General features: G+C 59.3%; 1 protein-coding gene across 2 annotated transcripts in view; it reads left to right on the top strand.

Annotated features, from left to right (window-relative positions):
• Positions 1 to 3,018: 3,018 nt before the first annotated feature.
• MTCL2 (microtubule crosslinking factor 2) overlaps positions 3,019 to 21,988 on the top strand; it is a 30,265-nt gene continuing 11,295 nt past the window's right edge. Inside the window, exons 1-7 of one of the 2 annotated variants that reach the window (XM_063172176.1) lie at positions 3,019 to 3,164; positions 11,621 to 11,845; positions 13,367 to 13,525; positions 15,846 to 15,908; positions 18,978 to 20,189; positions 21,183 to 21,302; positions 21,415 to 21,540. In XM_063172176.1, the coding sequence (XP_063028246.1) occupies positions 3,093 to 3,164; positions 11,621 to 11,845; positions 13,367 to 13,525; positions 15,846 to 15,908; positions 18,978 to 20,189; positions 21,183 to 21,302; positions 21,415 to 21,540 (1,977 nt within the window). In that variant the 5' untranslated portion in view covers positions 3,019 to 3,092. The remainder of the gene's footprint in view (positions 3,165 to 11,620; positions 11,846 to 13,366; positions 13,526 to 15,845; positions 15,909 to 18,977; positions 20,190 to 21,182; positions 21,303 to 21,414; positions 21,541 to 21,988) is intronic. The other variant, XM_063172175.1, reaches the window with a different exon arrangement.

Here is a 21,988-nt window from a genome sequence, read left to right as displayed (position 1 = left end):
CCCCGGCCACGGGCACGTACAGAAGGGCACGGCTGTGCCACCCGCCCTGCATCCCTCGTGGGACAGCGCCTGGCACCGCTCAGCCTGCTTTGCTGCAAGGTGTGGTGCCAGGCAACGTGCCAGAGCCTGGAAAGCGGCACCTGTGGCTGCGAATCTTCCTGGAAAGGGCAGGATACCCAGGAACCTTCCTGTCCCAGCGCAGTGGCTGTGCTGCAGGGTGGGGCTGGGACACAGAGCCCTTCCCATCTTCCTGGGGTCCCTTATTCCGCCCACAGCCCCCTTGTCATGCTCACAAGCTGCTGACAGGCTGGAGACACCGCCCTGGCGTTCCTGAAGCCACGGGGGGGCTCAGCAAGCCGTGGCCAGAGGCACACAGCGATTTACAGCTGCACGAGCTGCAGGGAGTGATACCTGCAACAAAAGGTACCACTGCAGCCCTGGTGTGTTGCACAACCCTGGTTTATTGTACAGCCCTGGTTTGTCGTACAGTCCTGGTTTGCTGTACAATCCTGGTTTGCTGTACAATCCTGGTGTGCTATACAGCCCTGGTTTGCTGTACAATCCTGGTGTGTTGTACAGCCCTGGTGTGTTGTACAATCCTGGTTTGCTGTACAATCCTGGTTTGCTGTACAATCCTGGTGTGCTATACAGCCCTGGTTTGCTGTACAGCCCTGGTGTGCTGTACAGCCCTGGTTTGTTGTACAGACCTGGTTTGCTGTACAATCCTGGTTTGTTGTACAATCCTGGTGTGCTGTACAGCCCTGGTTTGTTGTACAGACCTGGTTTGCTGTACAATCCTGGTTTGCTGTACAATCCTGGTGTGCTGTACAATCCTGGTGTGCTGTACAGCCCTGGTTTGTTGTACAATCCTGGTTTGTTGTACAATCCTGGTGTGCTGTACAATCCTGGTTTGCTGTACAGCCCGGGTTTGTTGCACAGCCCTGGTTTGTTGCACAGCCCTGATGTGTTGTACAGCCCTGGTGTGTTGTACAATCCTGGTTTGCTGTACAATCCTGGTGTGCTGTACAATCCTGGTTTGCTGTACAATCCTGGTGTGCTGTACAATCCTGGTGTGCTGTACAATCCTGGTGTGCTGTACAATCCTGGTTTGTTGTACAATCCTGGTGTGCTGCACAGCCCTGGTTTGTTGTACAGCCCTGGTGTGCTGTACAATCCTGGTGTGCTGTACAGCCCTGGTGTGTTGTACAATCCCGGTTTTCCTGTGCTGGAGGCACATCTGGCTCAGGGCAGAGCAGCAGTGCAATCCCAGCCTGTGTCCAGAGGGTGTTTGGGGAGGGGGGCAGGGGGCTGTGGGCTGAACAGAGAGGGGTATTGAGCAACGTGCTAATCAACCCCACGTGTGTTTATTTAGGGCGGATTAAGACCGAGATGTGCAGCGGGTTCTGCCCCTGTGCCAGGCTCGGGTTTGCCCCGGGCAGAAGCAGGCGCTGCCTTGGGGCTGTGCCGCCCAGCATCGGGAACGGAATCTGAGCAGCGAGCGGCTCCCGGGCTCTGTGCGATGCAGCAGAGCATCGCTTCCCGTGCTGAGGCCACGCGGGAAAGCGCAGAGGAGCATTTTACAAATACAGCCGAGGAGCATTTTTCAAACTGAGCCTCTGGACGCTCGGCAGCGGGCTCGGGGCCGGCTGGTAACGTACGGCAGGCGCGGAGGGTGGGTGGGAGCAGACTGGAACAGGCACTCGCTGCTCCAGGCTTCCCCCTGGAGAGGCACCGTGCTCCCGCGGCTCCGGAGGAGGCTGCAGCGGCCCTGGGCAGCGTGAGGGGCGCGGAGCTGGCTCAGGGGGGACAGGGAGCTCCCACCCACGGGGAACATGGGGGACTTCCAGCTCAGAGGATGCCCTGCAGTGACAGTGGTGCCCCGGGGGACAGTCACACTCAGTGTCCCTCGGGGATCTGCCCCGGAGGAGCTGCGCTTACAGGAACACCCTGGGGACCTCCTTCCCCAGACCTGTGCTCAGGGACATTTACCCTCGGGGGGTCCCAGGAGCTGAAATACCCCGGAGTAACCCTCCTCCGCAGGGGTACCGCAGCGACCCGCTCTGCAGGGGACACGCGAGGGGACCCTGTCCCCAGGGATGCTCCGCCTGCCATGTCACGGCTCCCCAAAGAACACGCGTTGCTGAAGACACCCGCGGGGCACCCCTCACCCCGGGGATGCTCTACCCACCGGGGATGCCCCATCCGCCGGGGCAGGGTGGGCTGGTGCGGCTCCGGGCGGGCGGAGGGGTCGCTGTTGCCGCCAGCACGGCCGCCCCCCGCCTCCCCCCGCACTCCCTCCGCCGCCTTTTGTTCGCCGCCCGCGCTCGTCCCCGCCCGGCGGCGGCGGGCGGAGCCGGGGCCGGGGCCGGGCCGGGGCCGCAGCCGCAGCCGGGGCCGAGCCCAGCGCAGCCCAGCGGGACATGGAGGCCGCGCCGGCAGCACAGCCGGGTCCCCCCGCGCCGCCGCCGCCGCCGCCGCTCCCCGAGAGGAAGAAGAAGCCGCAGCGGGCGCCGTCGCCCGCCCGCCCCAAGGAGGTGCCGGGCTGGTCGCTGGCCAAGAGCCGGCGCGGCGGCGGCGGGGGACACCCGGGCGCGGCCCCGCGGCTGGCGGCGAGCGGCGCGCACCCGCACCCGCACCCGCACCCGCACCCGCACCCGCGGCGCCCGGGCGGCGGCAAGGACGGGCGAGCCGACAAGCGGGGCCCGCCGGGGGCCCGGGCCGGCGGCAAGGGGCCGGCGGGGCGCGGCGCGGTGCGGCCCAAGGGCCGGCGGCACGGAGCCGACACGGCGGCCCCCGCGGCCAGGAGGAGCGGCTCGGGACCCCGCTCGGTGCCCGCCGCGCCCGGGCCGGGCTCGGGGCTGACCGACAGCAGCTCGGAGGTGTCGGACTGCAGCGCCTCGGAGGAGGCGAAGCTGCTGTCGCTGGAGCTGGGGCTGAGCGGCAGCGATGGCGAGTCCCCGGGCAGCGCCCCGCCGCCGCCGCCCTCGGCCGGAGAGGCGTCGCCGCTGCCCGAGGAGCCCTCGGCCGCCTCCGTGGCCAGCAGCCGCCTGCAGCTCAGCACCTCGCTCGCCTTCTCCGACCTCACCGAGGAGATGCTGGACGCCGGCACCGACGGGCTGCTCCGCGAGCTGGAGGACTTGCGCTCCGAGAACGACTATCTCAAGGTGGGCACGGCTCGGGGTGGCATCCCTGCCACAGCTCGGGGTGGCATCCCTGCCACGTCTCTGTGTGCAGTCATATCCCCGTCACGGCTCGGCGTGGCATCCCTGGCACGGCTCGGTGTGGCACGGTATTATCCCTGGGCATTAGTGATACATCATGGCATCCCAGGGCACGGGTCAGTCAGGGTGAGCATCCCCTGGCTATAGCGTGGTTTAAAGTCACCAGAGCTTTGCCGGGCATCTGAGGGCATGGCTCAGCATGGTGCAGCAGCCCTGGCCTTAGCATGGCATGGGGTGGAATCTCAGGGCAGGGGTCAGCATGGTGCAGCATCCCTTAGCACAACAGAGCATCCGTGGTTATCACAGCGTGGCATCCCTGTGCACGGTGCAGCGTGGCACAGCTTCCCTGGCAGTGGTAATGGCATGGCATGGCACAGCATGGCTCAGCATGGCTCAGCATGACACAGCATCCCTGGCAATGGCATGACGTGGCATGGCACTGCATCCCAAGGTGTAGCTCCGTGTGGCACAGCATCCTCGGGTCCAGCCTGGTGCAGTTCAGCATGCCAGGGCATGGCTGGGCACAGGGCACAGCTCAGCTCAGCCTGGCATGGCTCAGCCCAGCATGGCATCCCTGAGCATGGCACAGCCAGGGAATGCTGGCCTGCCACGCTGTGCCTCGGCTTGGCTTGGCACAGTGTAGCATGACTGGATGTAGGGCCTGGCTTGTCTAAGCCTGGCATGGCCATGCTGAACTTAGAGCAGAGCTCAGCTTGGCACAGCATGGTCCAGCGTGGTGTGGCACTGCTCAGCTCAGTGTTCCATGGCACGGCTTGGCACAGGGCAGCCTTGGCACAACGTGGGCCAGGTTAGCCAGGCGTGACCCAGCTGGGCATGGCTTGCCCTGGCACAGCACACTGGGTGCAGCACGGCCAAGCCTAGCATGGACCCAGCTTGGCATGGCAAGGCTTGGCACAGCCTGGGCTGGCACAGCTCAGCATGGCATGGATGTGCTCAGCCTGGGACACAGTGTGGCATAACCCGACCCCGTGCAGCTGGGCATGGCCTGGCAGTGGGCATGGCTCCCTGCTGCTCCCCTGCTGCTGCCAGACCCTGGGGACATTTTCCAGCTCTCTTCTTCCCGCTGCTTCCTCTGCTCCCTGGGGCCATTTTCCAGGTCTGCCTGGTTCATAGGGGCAGACGTGCTGTGAGGGGACAGGGACGCTGAGCCATCATCACACACCAGCCTGGTGGGCACCAGCACCCACGAGGTGCCACGTCCTGGGGTGGCTGCAGGGATTTGGTGCCCTCTGCTCTCCTTCCTGGTGGAGCTGTGGCTGAGCTGTTGGGGCAGTCAGCTGCTGGCAAGCTCAGGGCTGGGTACCAGGGCTCCCCAGCTGCTCTTTGGGTGCTGCAGGCTGCACGTCAGGCCAGCTCTCCTCTGCTGCTGCCCAAGTTTGTGGAAGTGTCAGGATGCCAGCCCGAGGTGGGCACTGGGTGATGCACTGGGTGATGCTCAGTCAGGCCCTTTGTCCATCAGCAAAGCCCCAGTGCACGGCTGCTGTCCCAACTCCTGCCAAAATTAGCAGCAACAGCTTAAAGGCTTTCATTTACTGGGGGCTGGAAAAATACAGATGAGGCCCCTGGGCTTCCAAGAACGAGTGCTGCCATTCCTGCTTCCTCCATTGCCACGTGATCTCCTTCCTGGCAAGCTGCAGGCCAGCAGGGAGTGAGTGATTTACCTGTCCTGAGGGCTGGCAGCTGAAACCCCCTGGCCAGGGGCAGTGGGAGAGGGCAGAACTGCTGGAGGCATGCGCCAGGAATGGCCATGGGGATGCTGGCACCATCCCTTCTTTGCCAGGACATGTGCATCCTGCTTATATCTGTTTCCATGCTGTAGCTCACTTCTGCTAACTCTGGAGCAGGAGGTGGCTGGGGTGCTGCCCTGGCTCCAGCTGGGCAGAAGCCCAGAGCACACACCTCTCATGCTCCAAAAAATGTTGGAAAATTTGCCTATTTTCTCCAGCAAGGAGCAGGAAACTGGGCTGGGCTGCAGCAGAGTGCTGGCTTGTGCCATCTGTCATAAAAATTCAGGCATTTCAGGATTAAAAACAAAAATTAAGCCCTAACCCGAGGGATTGGCACTGCCCGTCTCGGGTGTGGATGAATCAGACTTATCCCAGGTGACTTATATCCTAGGACTCACCCAAAAAGCTGCAGATGAATATTTTTCTCACGTATTCATCAGCGCCAGTGCGTGTTTGGAGCGAGATGAGGATTTTTGGGGGTGGGAAGGGAGGGCTTTGGTGACGTCGTGGCACGAGCCAGACGTGTGTGGTGCTACTACACCCGTGTGATGCACGCTGGGCTTGGGAGCTTCCCAGCAGAGCTCCAGCAGTGCCAGCTCACGTCCCATCCTCCCTCAGCTGCCATACAAACCCCACTTGTTTAAGCCCATTTCACCCATTTCTCTGTGCGCCCCGCATTTGTGCAAGGCTCTGCTTTCATCCTCCTGCTCTGGCTGTGCTGGGATCTCCTCTTGCCGCTGCCCTCAGCTCTCTGCACCTGCTGTGACCCCCCTGGAGGGGTTATTCTGAGTGTTTCCCCAAAAAGGGCTGTTTTCAGAGGGGAGGGAGGGAGGAGGTGGCTCGGTGTCCTTGCCCCAGCTCGCTGTTGCTGAGCTGTGTGATGGAGAGCAGCTCCCAGCCCTGCTCAGCAGGCTGGAAAATGTGAGATGTGATACGGCAGCAGCTGCAGAGGGACGGGCAGACAAAGAGTGGGCACGGGAGGGTTTGGAGCAAGGGAGGGGATGCCTGCAAAGCCTCTCCCTCTCCTCTGCAAAGGAAGGGGTTCGGGCAAGAGCCGTGTAACCCTGGGAGCTGAGTGCCCTTTCCTGCTGCTGTCCCCCTCCTGCTCCCTCCCTGAGCCATCCCACATCCCCTGGGGCTCACATGCATTTCCCAGCTCTGTGGAGAGACATTTAATGTGGCTGGGTGCCTTGTTTACCCCAAGGTGGTCATGCCACCAGCGAGGGCTCTCTGAGAGCGCCCACAGGGTTACTGGGGGCTGTGTCTGGGCAGCCTGGTTGGCACTGAGTCCCTGCCCTGCCTGGGAGCCCCAGCAGCCACCTGCAGAGCTGGGGAGCAGAGTTCTGTCGAGCAGCCACCCTGGAAGGGCTTTTGCAGCCCCTTGCCTTTTTGGATGCTGCACAACATGGGATGGGCTGCAGAGAGCCCCCAGCTGTTTGCCTGGTAATTTATGGGGCCAGGGGTAAAGCTGAGAAATGTTGATTTTTTCCCTCACTCCCTATACCAAGGGGGAGCTGCCATGCCAGCCAGGGGCAGGGATGAATACACAGGCTGCTGCACTGAGCTCCAGCACGACATGGATGGCCAGTGTTTGCTGTCAGAGCTGCTGTTAATGCACCCAGAGAAACCCCTGGGTGTGACATGGGTGTGCCTTGCCCATCCTTTCACCCACTGCACCCTGCCGTGGGCTTGTGGTGTGCTGCATTTCCTGCATTCCCTTTGCATCTCCCATACCTGAGCACCCTGGGCAGTTTCCTTTAAAAATCTCCTCTGGATTTTCTTTTTTTTTCCCCCCCTAGCAAATTCAGGCATAATTCCCTGTGCTGCCTGCCGGGCTGCCTGCTCAGAGTTAATTGAAAGCTGCTGCTTTTGTGCTGTAATCTGGGAGGGAGCCGTGCTTGTTGCTCTCCTGCACTGTAATCCCCATCTTTGCACGGGGCCAGCCGCAGGCACAGCCCTGCCAGCACAGCCAGCTCTGCACAAAGGCTCCTCTGCCTCACAGCCAGCCTGCTCCCACCCTTCCTCCTCCTCTGCTGAGGTTTGGGGGGAAACTGCAGGGTGTGCCCCCCAAAATGCTGCCCATCCTCCATGGGCAGGCTGCTGCTGCTTGGTTGTGCTTGCCAAGGTTGCCACAGCCAGCAGTGGGTGAGCTGCATGAGGCTGTTGTGTGTCCCTTGCTGTTTGCTGCTCCTTGGAGATAGCAGGTCCTGCTGGGTTGCTCAGTGTGTGCCCCCTCTCTGCTCAGAGCTTGCTGCATCCTTGCAGGAGCCAAAGTCAGCGTGTAACTCCCCTTGGGTAGGAGATCTGAGGGTTTAATTCTGCTTCTGGTGAGGTCTGCACTCTGAAGTGTGCTCTGCCATCTCCACTGGTCCTTCTGCTCAGGGTTATCACCCTAAACTCAGCCCTGCCTGCCAAGGTTGCCATAATCAGCCAGGCACAGCCAGCCATGGCTGCAATGCATGAGGCTGTTGTGTGTCCCTTGCTGTTTTCTGCTCCTTGGAGATAGCAGGTCCTGCTGGGTTGCTCAGTGTGTGCCCCCTCTCTGCTCAGAGCCTGCTGCATTTTGCAGGAGCCAAAGTCAGCGTGTAACCCTCCTCAGGTAGGAGATCTGAGGGTTTAGTTCTGCTTCTGCAACCTGTAAGGGGTCTGGTGTGCACTCTGAGGTGTGCTCTGCCATCTCTGCTGGTCCCTCTCCTGCCCTGTCACTGCTCAGGGTCATCACCCCAAAGCTCAGCCCTTCCTGAAAGAGCTGATGTCCTTCAAGTGGATGCGTGGACACAGCTGCTGCCTCCTCCTGCCCTAAAAATGCATGGCTTCTTTCTCCTGAGCTGCAAACAGGCACTTTGCATCCCACCTTTCCGCTCCTTAGCTTCCTTAATAATCTCCCCAGGGACAGACAGTGTCTCTGAGGTTTGTGCAGAGGAGGATGAAGGTAGGTTGTCTCTTGAGCTCCTCCACTGAGCATAACCTGGCTCCTGCAGCCACGAAATGGGCTGTTTGCTTCTGCACACAATCCCTGGGGCGTTCAAATGAGTCTCTCTGGACTGCAGCTTCCCAGCGTTTTTTCCGAGACAGGAAATTTCTGGTGTAAAAAAAAAAAAAAATCTTTGAATTGGAAAACCCTGTGAAATCTTTGCTGCTGCAGAGATGGGGTGAGCAGGGTGCAGTGCTGGGTGATCCTGGAGGACAAGCAGGGGAGCAGCCCATGGGTGCTGGGAGGCTGTGACTCCCGTAGGGATGGGCATTCTGTTGTTTACAGGGTGATGGAGCAGCAGGGCAGTCCCAGGGGTATTTGTGGTGGAGAGAAGTAATTTGTCTCCTCCTCAGTGTTGCCCACCTGTCACCATGTCACACTTCATTTAACATCAGTGCTCAATGCCACCCCTGAATTTGGGATGTTTCTGTGGGGTTCCTCCCCTCTCCTCATTCTGCTCTCACCTTAATCCAATTTTTTTTGAGTTTTTGCTGGGTTAGGTATCAATTCCAGAAAATGTGCAAAGGGTGAGGCTCTGTGGCCATCACAGACCCCTGCAGCTGTGAGGGAACCCCAGTGCACCCCATGTGCTGCCTTAGCAGATCAGCTCTGTCCTCCAAGCTCTCTCCCTGGCATTTTTCCACTCTCCAATCCTAATCCCTTTACTGTGGCTTAGCAGCATGCTCTACCTCCGTGGGGCAAACTGGGGCAGGCTGTGGATGCCTGCTGCATGCACTCAGAGGATTTATCAGGTTATGGATGCGGGTGAATTCCTGCAGCTGGAGCAAAGACAGGCACTGCTGTGCTGCAGATCCCCCCAGCCCCACTCCCTGGCTGCATTTCCAGGCTTTGCCCAGGCTGGACTCAGCCTCCCCCCTAAAATAGCGGTTGCTACAACCCAGAGCATAAACAAGCAGGAGCTCTTAGCAGGCAGGGCAAGGCCAGGCTTTCTTCCAGCAAATGCAAGATGTGGTTGGTTTTTTTCCAAGGTCCCTGCTCCCTGCCCTGCTCAGCTGCTGCCTGGGAAAGCCACATGGCAAGTGAGAGCTGGAATGGTGAGCACTGAAGGGGGACTGCAGTTGTATGCAAGCCACGATTCCTTGGTGGTGAAAGGAAGGGTTTTCCTCACCCGCTGCAGTGTGCCTGCTCACCTGCAATCCATAATGCCTTTTTATTTACAAAAGCTCTGCAAGGAATACATGCCACAAATCAGCTCTCCTGGTTTGCCTTATGGGGGTTTTGCTGTGGCCCTGCCAGGGTGAGGAGGTGGCAGTGCTGGTGGGGGATTCCCATCGAGTTTGTCACCCCATGGTGCATGCCAGCCCTTGCAGGAACGTGTGGTTTGTCCCTGGGCGGTTTCACACCTGTCCAGGAGGTTTTCTCAGACATGTCTGCAGTGATGCCCCTTCACATCCCTTCACAGTCCCTGGCTGTCCCTGAGCAGCCTGTCTGTCCCCAGGACCCCCTGTGCTCATCTCAGAGCCTCGGGGCTGTTTGTGTTCTGACAGAACAGAGGCAGATCTGTTCTCAGGACCCCCTGAGTGGAAGCAGAGCAGCAGAGGGTGGCAGGACCCTGGTGGCCGTGGTGCCACCGGGCTCCCAGGCCAGGAGATAATCCGGGATTGTCTTATTGAGGTTCTTTCTTTGTTACAAAGTGTTTAAAGCCAACAGTGAGCGACTGTGACTCGTCCCTGCAGCTGCAGGCCCTTTCCCCAGGCTTGGCTGCTCCTTTCGGGCAGTTCTTGCAGCTGGGGCTTTGTCAGGCAGGGCGAGTGTGGCAGCCACTGTGCCAGCGCCTGGCAGAGCCAGCACAGAGCTGCCATCTCAGGCTTAGGGCACTGTCACAGCAATGAGGGGACAGTCCCCTGTCCCCTCTGCCCAGGGGGAATCAGGGCTGAGCATCCCCAATCCTGTGCCACATCCTTTTGTTCCCTCCCTGACCGTGCCACAGTGCAGAGTGGCAGTGTGAGCCACTCTCAAGTGGCAGTGGCATTGGCAGTGTCAGGAGTCTTTAGTGGCAGGGGTTTTGGCAGGACGGCAGATGCTTGATCCCTCTCTGGAGGGATCCCTGGTCCCACTGGGTCTGGTCAAGGAGGACAACTGGTGTGGTGGGTGGAGTGTTTGCCTGGGGGATTTGGGCTGGCACCATGTTCATGGTGACATGGACAGAGCTTGGTCAGTCCCCAGGGACCACGGGACAGTCCTTGAGCATCCCCATGACCACAGTCTGGTTCCGGATGAGGAGGTGGCACTGGGGACCCCACAGCAGTCGTGTGCCACATCCCCAGAGGAGGCTCTGGGTCAGTGTTGGTGCCAGCAGGATGTCACCCTTGGCCCTGCTGTGGCACTGATGCAACTGCTCCGTGCCAGAGGCTCTGCTGTGCTGGAGGAGCTCACTGGGAGAGCCGATGAGGCTGGGAAGAGGTGGAACAGGGAGCCAGCCCAAGGACTGCTGCTTGGTGGCAAAACAAGAGGCAGCCTCTGGTCCCCAGCACTGGTGGCATCTGGTTCATGTCCCCACATTGCCTCCCCTAAGAGCTGTCCTCGCCTGCCGTCTCCTCCTTCCCTCGCCTGCCTCCCTGACACGTCTTTTCCAAACATAACCTAATTTCTTCTCCCTGTGGCTGCTGCCTGAGCTGCTCCTGCAGCTCCTCTCCCTCCCCCACCTTCCTCTTTCTTTTACCACAAAGACTCTCAGGCGCTTTTGTTGGCTGTTCCCCCCCGCGTGACTGGCTCACCCCTGGGTGACGGCATCCAGCTGGCTCTGAGCCTGCTCTGCAAGGACTGGGCTTGGCCAGGGGCTGGGAGACCTGTGAAAATGGCTCATGGATGGATGGATGGATGGATGGATGGAGGGATGGATGGAGGGATGGATGGATGGATGGATGGATGGATGGATGGATGGATGGATGGATGGATGGATGGATGATGAATGGAGTATGAATGGATAGATAGAGGGATGGAGGAGAGGATGGATGGATGGATGGATGGATGGATGGATGGATGGATGGATGGATGGATGGATGGATGATGGATGCAGGGATGGGGGATGGATGGATGGAGGGATGAATGGATGATGGATCCATGGATGGATGGATGGATGGAGTATGAATGGATAGATAGAGGGATGGATGGATGGATGGATGATGGATGGATGGAGGATGGATGGATGGATGGATGGATGGATGGAGGGATGGATGGATGATGGATCCATGGATGGATGATGGATCCATGGATGGATGATGGATGGAGTATGAATGGATAGATAGAGTGATGGATGGAAGATGGATGATGGATGGATGATGGATGGATGGATGGATGGATGGATGGATGGATGGATGGATGGATGGATGGATGGAGGATGGAGAGCCATAGTGAGGTGTCACAGGCAAAAAGCAAGCAGAGCAAGCTGCATGGTCTAACCCACCATCTCCCTGCAGGATGAGATCAAGGAATGGATGGATGGATGATGGATGATGGAGGGATGGATGGATAATGGATCCATGGATGGATGATGGATGGAGTATGAATGGATAGATAGAGGGATGGATGGATGGATGGATGGATGGATGGATGATGGATGGATGGAGGATGGAGGATGGAGAGCCATAGTGAGGTGTCACAGGCAAAAAGCAAGCAGAGCAAGCTGCATGGTCTAACCCACCATCTCCCTGCAGGATGAGATCGAGGAGCTGCGCGCCGAGATGCTGGAGATGCGGGATGTCTACATGGAGGAGGACGTGTACCAGCTGCAGGAGCTGAGGCAGCAGCTGGACCAGGCCAGCAAGACGTGCCGCATCCTGCAGTACCGGCTGCGCAAGGCCGAGCGCCGCAGCCTGCGCGTGGCACAGACCGGCCAGGTGGACGGAGAGCTCATCCACAGCCTCGAGCAGGACGTCAAGGTCAGCCTGGGAGGGCTCCTCCCCGCCCAGACACCCTCCACAAGGGGGTTTTGATGAGTTGTGGGCAGGGGATGTCAGGGTGCAGGGAGCTCTGTGAGGATGTGCAGTTTGTGAGGATGTGCAGTTTGTGAGGATGTGCCGTTTGGTTGGAGGCGTTATAATTCCCTGCTAGAGGTGTTGATGTGGGAAGTGGGGAGCAGTGCTTTCAGCTCACAGGTCTGAGGGGGTCCTGGTGGTGGAGAGGGCCAGCACTGCCTGAGAATGTGCCTGAAACTGCCTGAAATATGTGAGGTTCATCCTGTGCAGGCTGGAGCCCAGGCCAGCCCTGTGCCCTTGGGCTGAGCTCCCTTGTCCTGCTCCTGTGGGGATGTGATGGGACCACCACTGCAGGATGGAGGGTGGGGACCAGGACCCTGCAGGCTTGGGAGCTGCTTCTCTCGGCCTTCAGGAAAACCTTGCAGAGCCCCAGGCATGGTGGCACGGGGGGCTGGGGCAGGGACAGGAGGATTTCTGCAGGGTGACGCTGCTTCGCCCTCCAGGAGCCTGGTGAGTGTTTGCTGAGGGCTCTCACCAGCGAGCCTGCTGCCAAGAGGGGGTGCGGTGGCACTCAGAGACAGCTCGGGATGGATGTGCAACAGCTCGAGGACTGGCTTTGTTTTTTGAGCAGAAAACAGCCAGTCCTGGAGCCAAGACGTGCCACAAGTGCTGGGCTGTGAACCCTCCTCGCTGCCCATCCCTGCTGGGGCCCCAATCCCCTCCCCAAACCACCCATCAGCATCAGCTTCCCCCCCAGCTTGGGTGGCTGCTGCCAGAAACACCCCCTCCAGCTTCTCCCTTTCTGGGAAAGAAAGCACAGCCCATCCTCGGGGGAGCAGAGCCCAGCCCCATGGCCTGAGATCCTGCAGCAGGGCTTGCTGCTGCCTCCACAGTGCTCATATCCCAGGCTGTGCAGGAGAGCAGTGGCATTTGGGACAAGTTTTGCTGTCCTGCAAATGCAGGAGTGGATGTTTTGTGTTATTAAGCTCCCTTTATGCTGGGGAGTGCTGCTGTGCAGGGATCTGGAAAGGAGGAGCTCTGGGGGGGATGTAGGCACTCTTCACCCTGGGGCAGCTGCTGCTTTTTCTGTAATGTGATGCAGCAGCTCCTCTTTCTCCTGGCCAGCACAGCTGCTGCCTGCAGTGACAGGCTGCCTGCTCTGCTGCTGCCTACCAGCTCTTCCAGCCTGCTGGGGGCTTCTCCAGCTTTGTGGTATGGGAGAAAGGTGATTAATGTCTCCCAGCATCATGCTAGGGCTGGGGAAGGCAGGATTTGGCCAGGGGATGGGGATGCAGGGCAGCCTTGCAGCTGGTGAAGGAACAAGAGCAGTCACAGCAGGGACAGACACAAGGACCAGAATCTCCCCCTGAGGGTCTCAGTAATTGCCTGGTGATCTCCTCATGAGGACTGTGGGTGCCCAGGAGCGGGAGTCTCAGCCCCCTGCACACTGTGCCCAGTCTGAGGAGAGCCCTGCTGTGTCCCCAGGTGGCCAAGGACGTCTCAGTGAGGCTCCACAATGAGCTGGAGGTGGTGGAGAAGAAGAGGATCCGGCTGGAGGAGGAGAACGAGGAGCTGCGCCAGCGGCTCATCGAGACAGAGCTGGCCAAGCAGGTGGTGCAGAACGAGATGGACAAGCTCAGAGAGGTGAGTGGGACCAGGAGGTGTCCCCGAGGCTCTGCTCATAGCAGGTGTCCTGGCCCTGCATCATGGGATCCCCCAGCCCTGCCTGAGTCACTGAAACCCAAACCGTGCTACAGATGCTTGTGAAACCCGAGCAGCACCTGCCCTCAGCGTGCTCCATCCCACCCTGCTGGCTCTGCCCCAGCCAGGGGGGCCTCTGGGACTTCCCCACTGCTCTGGGGACACTTTATATGTCCCTGGCCACTTGCTCAGCCCAGCCCCCTGGGCCGTGCCCAATTCCATCTGGGCAAAGCTCCAAATGATGTGTGGGGTCCCTGTCCCTGGCAGAGAGCCTGCTGCTGGCTGCATCCTGCAGGTGCCAGCAGTGTCCCAGTGCTGCTGTGGAGCTGGGTGGGTGCACAATCCCCTCTGTGCCTTGGGCAGCCACAAATGTACCCACATGCCCAGGTCCAGGGCACTCCATGCCATGCTCTGTTTGGAACCGGCTTGTGGCTGGGATCTGTGTCAATCTCAGCGACAGGAAAGGCATCCTGGTGACAGCATGGACTTGAGATCCACTGCAGCCCTTGTAACCCACTTCCCTACTGCCCAGGATGCCTTTGGTCCCCGGGGAGCCTCGGGATGGCTCTGGCTGAGCCTCGGGGCAGTGTGGAGGAGGAGGCACAGCCAAGGGAAGGCTCTCACTTCCCCCACTGTGCTTCCTGCACAGGCAGCTCGGCATCTCTGGGGCCATCCCTGCTAAAAGCCCAGCTCCTGGGAGGCTGCAGGATCCATCCCTGTCAGCCGTGGCCGTGCTGGTGACACTCAGCAGCGTCCCCCACTCTGGTGTCGTGCACAGCCCTGCTAACAGCTGTGAAATGGGTTTCCCTGCAGCTGGGAGCTGGGCTGAATAACAAATGGCAGCAGTGGGAGCCGGGCTGGAGCTCAGGAAAACAGGCAGGGAAAATGGTTCTGTGGGGAGCTCTGAGAGGCAGGCACTGCTGAAGGGGCTGGGGTGGGACACTGCTGGCTCAGAGATGGTCCCCAAGCTCAGCATGGCACACCCCCAGGCTAGCAAGGGCGTCGGGGTTACTGGCTGATTGCAGAGTGCTAATTAGGCAAACATGAGACAAAGTGAGCTAAAAGCCCTCCTCCTCCCTGCTGCTGCAGGGCACAGAGCCTGGCAGAGCTTGTTAGCAGCCAGAGCCAGGGGCTGTGCAGGGCTGCACTCACCCCTCGGGGCTGATTATCCCTCCCTTCCCAGAGGTTTCTCCCATAATTGGATGATTTTAGGGGATCATTCCCAGAGGCACAGGCATTTTCCCCTCTCCTGTCTCCTGAAGAGGTCAGAAAAAGTGGGATCACTCTGGGTACCCCATGCCAAGCCTGCCACACCACGCTTGGCTTTGAGGGCACCCCGAGGCTGCTCCCAGGGTGGAGCAGTGACAGCCACATCTGCCCCAGGGTGCTGTGCCTGGGGCTCCTGGAGCTGCCCTTTGCCAGCTGCAGTCCCCAGCAGGGTGGGGGTGAGGGATGGGATGTGGCACCAGCAGCCCCTGGGAGCGGCTCTGCAGCTCCAGCAGCTCCAGGCATGGTCGTGGCCTTAATAGGAAAGCCTGGAGCCCTGCACCTTGGCACAGGCAGCAGCTTACATTTCACAGCTGCTTTCTCTGGCTGGGGGCCTCAGCACCAGCTTGGAAAGAGGTCCAGGGCAGCTGCATGGATCAGCCAGCACTCATGGGAGGCTCTGTGGTTGTTCTTGAGGGTCTTTCCCCAGATAACTGGCTCTGCTCTGGGCATCTCCATTTTGACCATGTTTTTGCTCTGCCTTATTGCTCTGGTGCCCTCCCCACCTCCCAGCTGTCCTCACTAGCCTGGACATTGTCCCTTGTGTCCCCTTGTGACCTTGAGAGCAGAGTCAGCATCATGCTGCTGAGGGAGCAGCACATTTCCCTTGCTTGGGGAGGCGATGGGGAATGTCATCATCTGCTGCTCGCACACTGGATTGTCCTGAGAGCTGTCCCTTGGCCTGGGGGCTGGATTCCCTGCTGCATCCAGCCCTGACAGGGACAGTGACTCAGCCTCTCCACTCTCCATGGCTCATTTCCTGCTCACTCCTGCTTTTGCACTGCTCCTTTGCCTGCAGGGGGAATTTCTGACCAAACCTCATGATGCATGCTTGCCACTCCAGCTGCCTCAAAGCAAAGGGAACACCAGGGCTAGGGTGTTCTCCTGGGGTCCAGGAGCACCTGGGAATGTCAGCACCAATGTCCATGCACACTGAATCTGTCTGTCTGTCACTGCTGGGGTGCAGGGCCATCATAACTCTCTGTTCTTCCTGCAGAACTCCCTGAAGAAGCGGAGCTCTCGCTCCTTGGGCAAGACTGAGAAGAAGCCATCAGTGCAGGTATCAGTACCTGAGCACCCAAGGGCTCACCTGAGCACCCAAGGGTATCACCTGAGCACCCAGAGTATCACCTGAGCACCCAGGGTATCACCCAGGGTATCACCTGAGCACCCAGGGCATGCCACAGTGACCTCCAATCCCCAGCTCATGGTGCCAGCTGGACACTGAGCCCAGACCTGGAGCAAATCCGGGCATGGCAGTGCCATCCCCCCCTTGCAGGGCTTTGCAGAGCTTTCCTGCCTCTCAGAGCCCCTGCATAAGGGAGGGATTGATGTGCTGGGCCATCCTCTTTGTCCTCACTGCTCCCTTGTCTCATTTATCAATGGAGCAGCAGTGCCTTTAACCCTTTCCCTGTGTAAGGAGCTGAAGGAGTTTGGCTTTGACATTGCCAAGCTGCTCCTGCTCCCGTGGCTCTTGCAGCCTGTGTCCCTCCAGCTGTGCTTGAGGGTGCCCTGGGAGCTTCCCAGGGTCTGGGGGAGCAGAGGGTCCCTGTGGGGATGGCTGGAGGCCACAGCACTCCTGCCCTCTCAGGGGATTTGCCAGTGGCAGCAGGATTTGAGCTGTCACTTGCTGTTGAGCTGAGCTGCTGTGACTCACTAATGCTGTTACCAGGGCTTGGAGAGGCAGAGCTGCTGTTGCAGGGATAGAAAGGCAAGAGGAGAAATCCTCTTTCAAAGGCAACAGACCTGAAGGGTTTATTTTGGGGAACAGATCTGCTCCCCCAAAGCTGGGACATGGAGGCAGATGATGGAAATACACTCCTGGCATGGTGCTGAGTGTCTGCCAGCAGGAGCCCTGAGCAGCCCCAGGGGTTTGGGTGACCTGTGTCCTTCTTGGCACAGGCCCTTCTGTGCAGCCACAGGACAGAGACCCCCAGGCCCTCAAAGACTTTCCCTTCCAGTCTTTATTTATCACCTCCCTTTAACTCCATTCTTCAGAGCCCTTTCTGGCCAGCTGATGGTCCCAGCATCCTTCCCCTCAATTCCCCAGAGAGCACTTCCAGCCAGCTCTGCCCTGAGCTGAGGGAGCTCCTCCATCTCTCCCTTCCTGAGGCCAAGCTCCTCATCTGCCTCCTCCTGGGGCAGGAAACAACCCCAGCCCCTGTGCTTCCCTATGGAGCTAAGACCCTTCAGCTTGGGGTCAGGGTGGCCCCAGTTCTGCTTGGACCAGTGTTCCAGGAACTCTGGGCTTCCCCAGGTGGGTGCAGATGCCCCTGGATGTGGCCGCCATGGGCTCCTTGTCCCTGCTCAGCTGTGGCCGGTGGCCCTGTGGCACAGATGCTGTGACTCATCTGTGGCTTCCTGGGCCCCTTTCCTGCCTGGCTGTGCTGGCTGAGCTTCAGCACTCCCCAAAAATGGAGCTGGGTGGGGACAGACTCAACACTGAGGTCTCCCCAGACCCCAGGAGCACTCCAGGTGGTTTTGGGGACCTGTGTGTGTCTCTTTGCTGATGCCATAGAGGGACACACTGGGTTGTTGTTTTTTTTTTTCCCCCTGGAAAAACAGGAACTGAGGTCATGTCTGCCCTGCCCACAGCAGCCCTCCCCTAATCTCCTCACCTAATTAGGGGGGCACAGCTTTAATGCTCCTTAGTGAGGTCGTGTCCCGTGCACAAGCATGGAAGTGCAGCAGGGTGGTTCCTGTGGTCACTGCAGGACATTGAGGCACATAAATGGCACCCCAAACTCATGGGACCCCCCCTTTGCATCACCCCTGGCCTTGTTATGAGCAGTGCAGGGAATCAGCAGAGTAAATACTGCTGTGGGGTTTGGGGTGAGCATGGGTGTGGCTGGGGGTGCAGAGCACCCAAAGAAGGGGACAGCTTGTTTTTTCCAGCCAAGGAAGGGGGAAACGGGGTGAGTTCAGCCAGGCAGAGGGGTACCAGGGCCAGCAGCCACCCCCAGCACTGCCCAGCTGCAGTGGGTGCAGTGAGGTGAGGGGCACTGCCCAGCCAGTCCCCTCCTGGCAGTGACCACAACACAGCTCAGAGCACTCGGGTGACCCCAGGGCACGGGAAGCTGCGAGCTGGACGTCAGGAAATCCTGGTCCGCCATCCAAAAAGCTCCCAGAGCAGAGAAACGGTCTGGCTGGGCAGGCAGCCAAGAGCCTAACTGCTGAATAAAAAAAGAACACATGCAGAAACAGTCCTGGGAAGCAGAGGGGCTTGGGAAGGGAACGGTGAGGCTTTGCCTGGGTTTTCAGTGCCCTGGCAAGGTGGTGGCAGCAAGGCTGGGGGTTGGGACTTTGAGAGGTTTTCAGCAGCTTCTCTGCCCTGTGATGAGAGTGGGGACTGAGTGAGAGAAGCAGAGCCCTGATGAGGGCATTTCAGTAGCAGTTTTGGGGAGAAAGCCTTAAAAACCCTGTGGAGTCCTGAGATCTTTCCCTTCCCCTCTGCCCTGTTGTGGATCAGGCTGGACTTGGTCCTTACATCCCTGCTGATGGCTCCATGTCCTTCTTGGGGCAAGACCCACAGGTCTCCTCATCCAGAGCATCCTGTCCCATCTCCAGGCTCACCCTGAAAGTCTCCAGGATGGATCTCAAAGCTTTTCCTCCCCCAGGAGCAGAGCCAGCAGCTTCCCTGGGATGACTGGCATGGGAGGGTGGCTGTGACGGTGTTCACAGGGTTCTTGGATGAGGGAAGAGGCGAGAATCTGACTCCATGTTTCAGAAGGCTGATTTATTATTTTATCATATATATTACATTAAAACTATACTAAAAGAATAGAAGAAAAGGTTTCATCTGAAGGCTAGATAAGAATAGAATAGCAAAGAATGATAACAAAGGTTTGTGGCTCGGCTCTCTGTCTGAGCCAGCTGACTGTGATTGGCCATTAATTACAAACATCCAGCATGGGTCAATCAAAGATTTACCTGTTGCATTCCACAGCAGCACATAATCGTTGTTTACATTTAGTTCCTGAGGCCTCTCAGCTTCTCAGGAGGAAAAATCCTAAGGAAAGGATTTTTCATAAAGGATGTCTGTGACAGGTGGCATGTCCCCAGGGCTCTCTGGGAATCACCATGGTTCCTGAGAGCATCTTTCTAACACCCACCCCCTCTGGGTCCCCAGGAGGACAGCGCAGACCTGAAGTGCCAGCTGCATTTTGCCAAGGAGGAATCAGCCCTGATGTGCAAGAAGCTGACCAAGCTGGCCAAGGAGAACGACGGCATGAAGGAGGAGCTGCTGAAGTACAGGTCCCTCTATGGTGACCTGGACAGCTCCCTGTCCGTGGAGGAGCTGGCTGACTCCCCCCATTCCCGCGAGGCCGAGCTGAAGGTCCACCTCAAGCTGGTGGAGGAGGAAGCCAACATCCTGAGCAGGAGGATAGTGGAGCTGGAGGTGGAGAACCGCGGGCTGCGGGCGGAGATGGACGACATGAAGGGCCAGGGGGACAGGGAGCTGCCGGGGCAGGACGCGCGGTTCCTGGCGGGCGTCTCCGGGGACGCGGGGGACACGGTGGCCGAGCTGCGGCGGCACCTGCAGTTCGTGGAGGAGGAGGCCGAGCTGCTGAGGCGCTCGCTGCTGGAGCTGGAGGACCAGAACAAGCTGCTCCTGAGCGAGCTGAGCAAGTACAAGTCGGAGCACGAGCTGGACGTGACGCTGTCGGAGGACAGCTGCTCGGTGGTCAGCGAGCCCTCGCAGGAGGAGCTGGCCACGGCCAAGGTGCAGATCAGCGAGCTCAGCGGCAAGGTGAAGAAGCTGCAGTACGAGAACAGGGTGCTGCTCTCCAACCTGCAGCGCTGCGACCTGGCCTCCTGCCAGAGCACCCGGCCCATGCTGGAGACCGATGCCGAGGCCGGCGACTCGGCGCAGTGCGTGCCCACCGCCGGCTGGAGGGCCGGTGTGGGCAGCGGCGAGGCCGACGGGCAGGACAGGGGGCTGGGCACCGGGAAGGTGCCCGATGGCCCTGCCAAACTGCTCAAGCCCAAGGACCTGGAGACCTTGCTGGGCATCCGGGACCAGGCGACGCTGGTCAGTAAAGCGATCGACGTGTTGATTTCGGATGCCAACGGGTTCACCGCGGGGCTGAAGGCGTGCTTGGACAATGAGTGTGCGGGGGTGCTGCTGGGCGAGGCGGTGGGCAGCGGTGGTGACAGCCCCAGCGATGCCAAGCTGATGAACGTGCTGCTGATGAGGCTGGGCGTGCTCCAGCAGGACCTGGGCTGCTTCGTGAGGAAGGTGGACCACCTCACCGGTGGCTTCAAGGAGCACACGGACTCGTTCCCCTTCTCCAGCCCCAGCAGCCACGATGTCACCAAAGAGCATGTCTCTGACTTCCAGGTATGGCTTCTTCCCACATCCCTCACAGCAGCTGCCGCTTTATTTGCCACCACGTTTCCTCCTGCTTTAACGGAGCAAACCCTGATCCCCACTGTAACCTCCCTCCTGCCTCTCCAGAGCAAAATCCAAACTAACACCTCACTGCATGCCAGTGGCACCGGGGACAAGGTAGGACTCTGCTCCAACAGAGTGTGCCCAGGGCAGGAGGCAGTGGGCATCCTGGCACAGGCCGGTTGTGCCAAGGCTGCCCTGTCTGTGACCAGGGGCTCTCAGGTGCAATCCCACCTTAGCAGGGACTGATGTTTTGGCTGCTCTCCCTGGCTTAGCCCAACATTGTGTTTCAGAAGTTCTTTACTTGTTGGGGATGAGCTGGGGGTGGGAGGAGAGCAGCCTGCAGCTTCCGAAAGCAGCCCAAATTGCAGGGACCCCACTTGGAGGAATCCTCCATCCCCAGAAACACCCAGGCAGGGTAATTTGGAGAGCAAAGGCTTCAGAGCAAATCTGCATCCAGGGGAGAACACCTTAGGAGCAGTGCAGAGCAGCTCATGCCTTGCTGTCCCACTGTCCTCAGGGGTCCCAGCTCGTGCCAGGGGTGTCAGTGGTGGTGGGGGCTGCAGGCACAAGCCCCTTTCTGGAGCACACTCCCTTGTTCAGAGTCCTATTGTTCTGCATGTGGTCCCCCCAGCCCGAGGTCCCAGTCTCCCCCAGTCACTGCATGGCACCGTAACTGGTGTTTGCACATTTTTTCCCTCTTTCTCTCTTTTTTCCCCTTTCCCCAAACAATCCAGGCCACGTGTCTCCTCATCCTGTGTTTCCTTTTGGTTTCCGCATTGTCTCCCGCCATGGTGATGAAGCTCCTTCTCCTCCTCATCCTTTTTGTTGTCTTGTAGTTCTTTACTGTTTCGGAGACCCATTGTTTTGTTTTCTGTTTTGTTTTTTTTTCTCCCTTCCCGCTCTTTTGGTTTGTTCTCATTAACTTGCCCACGCATGCAGCAGCCTGATTTTAGGGACGCCGACCCTTTCCGCATCCCCCACGCCAAGGACACGGACCCCACCCACGCCCGGAGCTACAAACCCTGCCGGGCTGAGGAGAACGACTCCTACGCCACCGAGGTATGGCACAGCCTGGCAGCCGTGTCCCCTTGGCCACAGGGCTGTGGGACAGGCTTTGGGGACATGGGGAAGTGCAGGGCGGCTTTGCCATCCCCTTCTGGGGCTGTTACAGATGAAGGAGCTGCAGCTGGTGCTGTCCGAGGCCAACGAGAGCCTGCGGGGGCTGCAGGAGCAGCTCTCACAGGAGAGGCAGCTGAGGAAGGACGAGGTGGACAACTTCTCCCAGAAGATCTGCCAGGTGAGTAGGGAACAGCCTCAGCCCCTGGGAGACAGCTGTCCTCAACCCATGGCAGTGCCACCTCCAGCCTCAGCCCTATGACCCACTTGGGGACCTGGGTGTCACTGGGAGCACACACAGCATGTCCCATTTTCAAGGCTGAGCACACTCCTTGCACATGGAGCCATGCAGGGCTTCCCCCATGGCCCTGCTGTCCCCAGCAAGCTCCAGAGGGGTGCAGCTTCACCAGATGGGGATATGGGGCTGGCACCAGGCTCATATCCCATTTTCAAGGCTGAGCACACTCCTCCTTGCACATGGAGCCATGCAGGGCTTCCCCCGTCCCCAGCATGCTCCCAGAGTGGTGAAGCTCCCCCAGATGGGGATATGGGGCTGGCACCAGGCTCAGCGCAGACCCTGGGTGGGAAGCATCACATGGTTGCCACCAGTGCTTGTCCTGGAGCCACTC

The sequence above is a fragment of the Melospiza melodia genome, chromosome 19, assembly GCF_035770615.1.
Source record: "Melospiza melodia melodia isolate bMelMel2 chromosome 19, bMelMel2.pri, whole genome shotgun sequence".
Classification (NCBI taxonomy): Eukaryota; Metazoa; Chordata; class Aves; order Passeriformes; family Passerellidae; genus Melospiza; species Melospiza melodia.
Note: the sequence above shows the minus strand (reverse complement) of the source record. Positions and strands in the feature narration are given on the sequence as shown.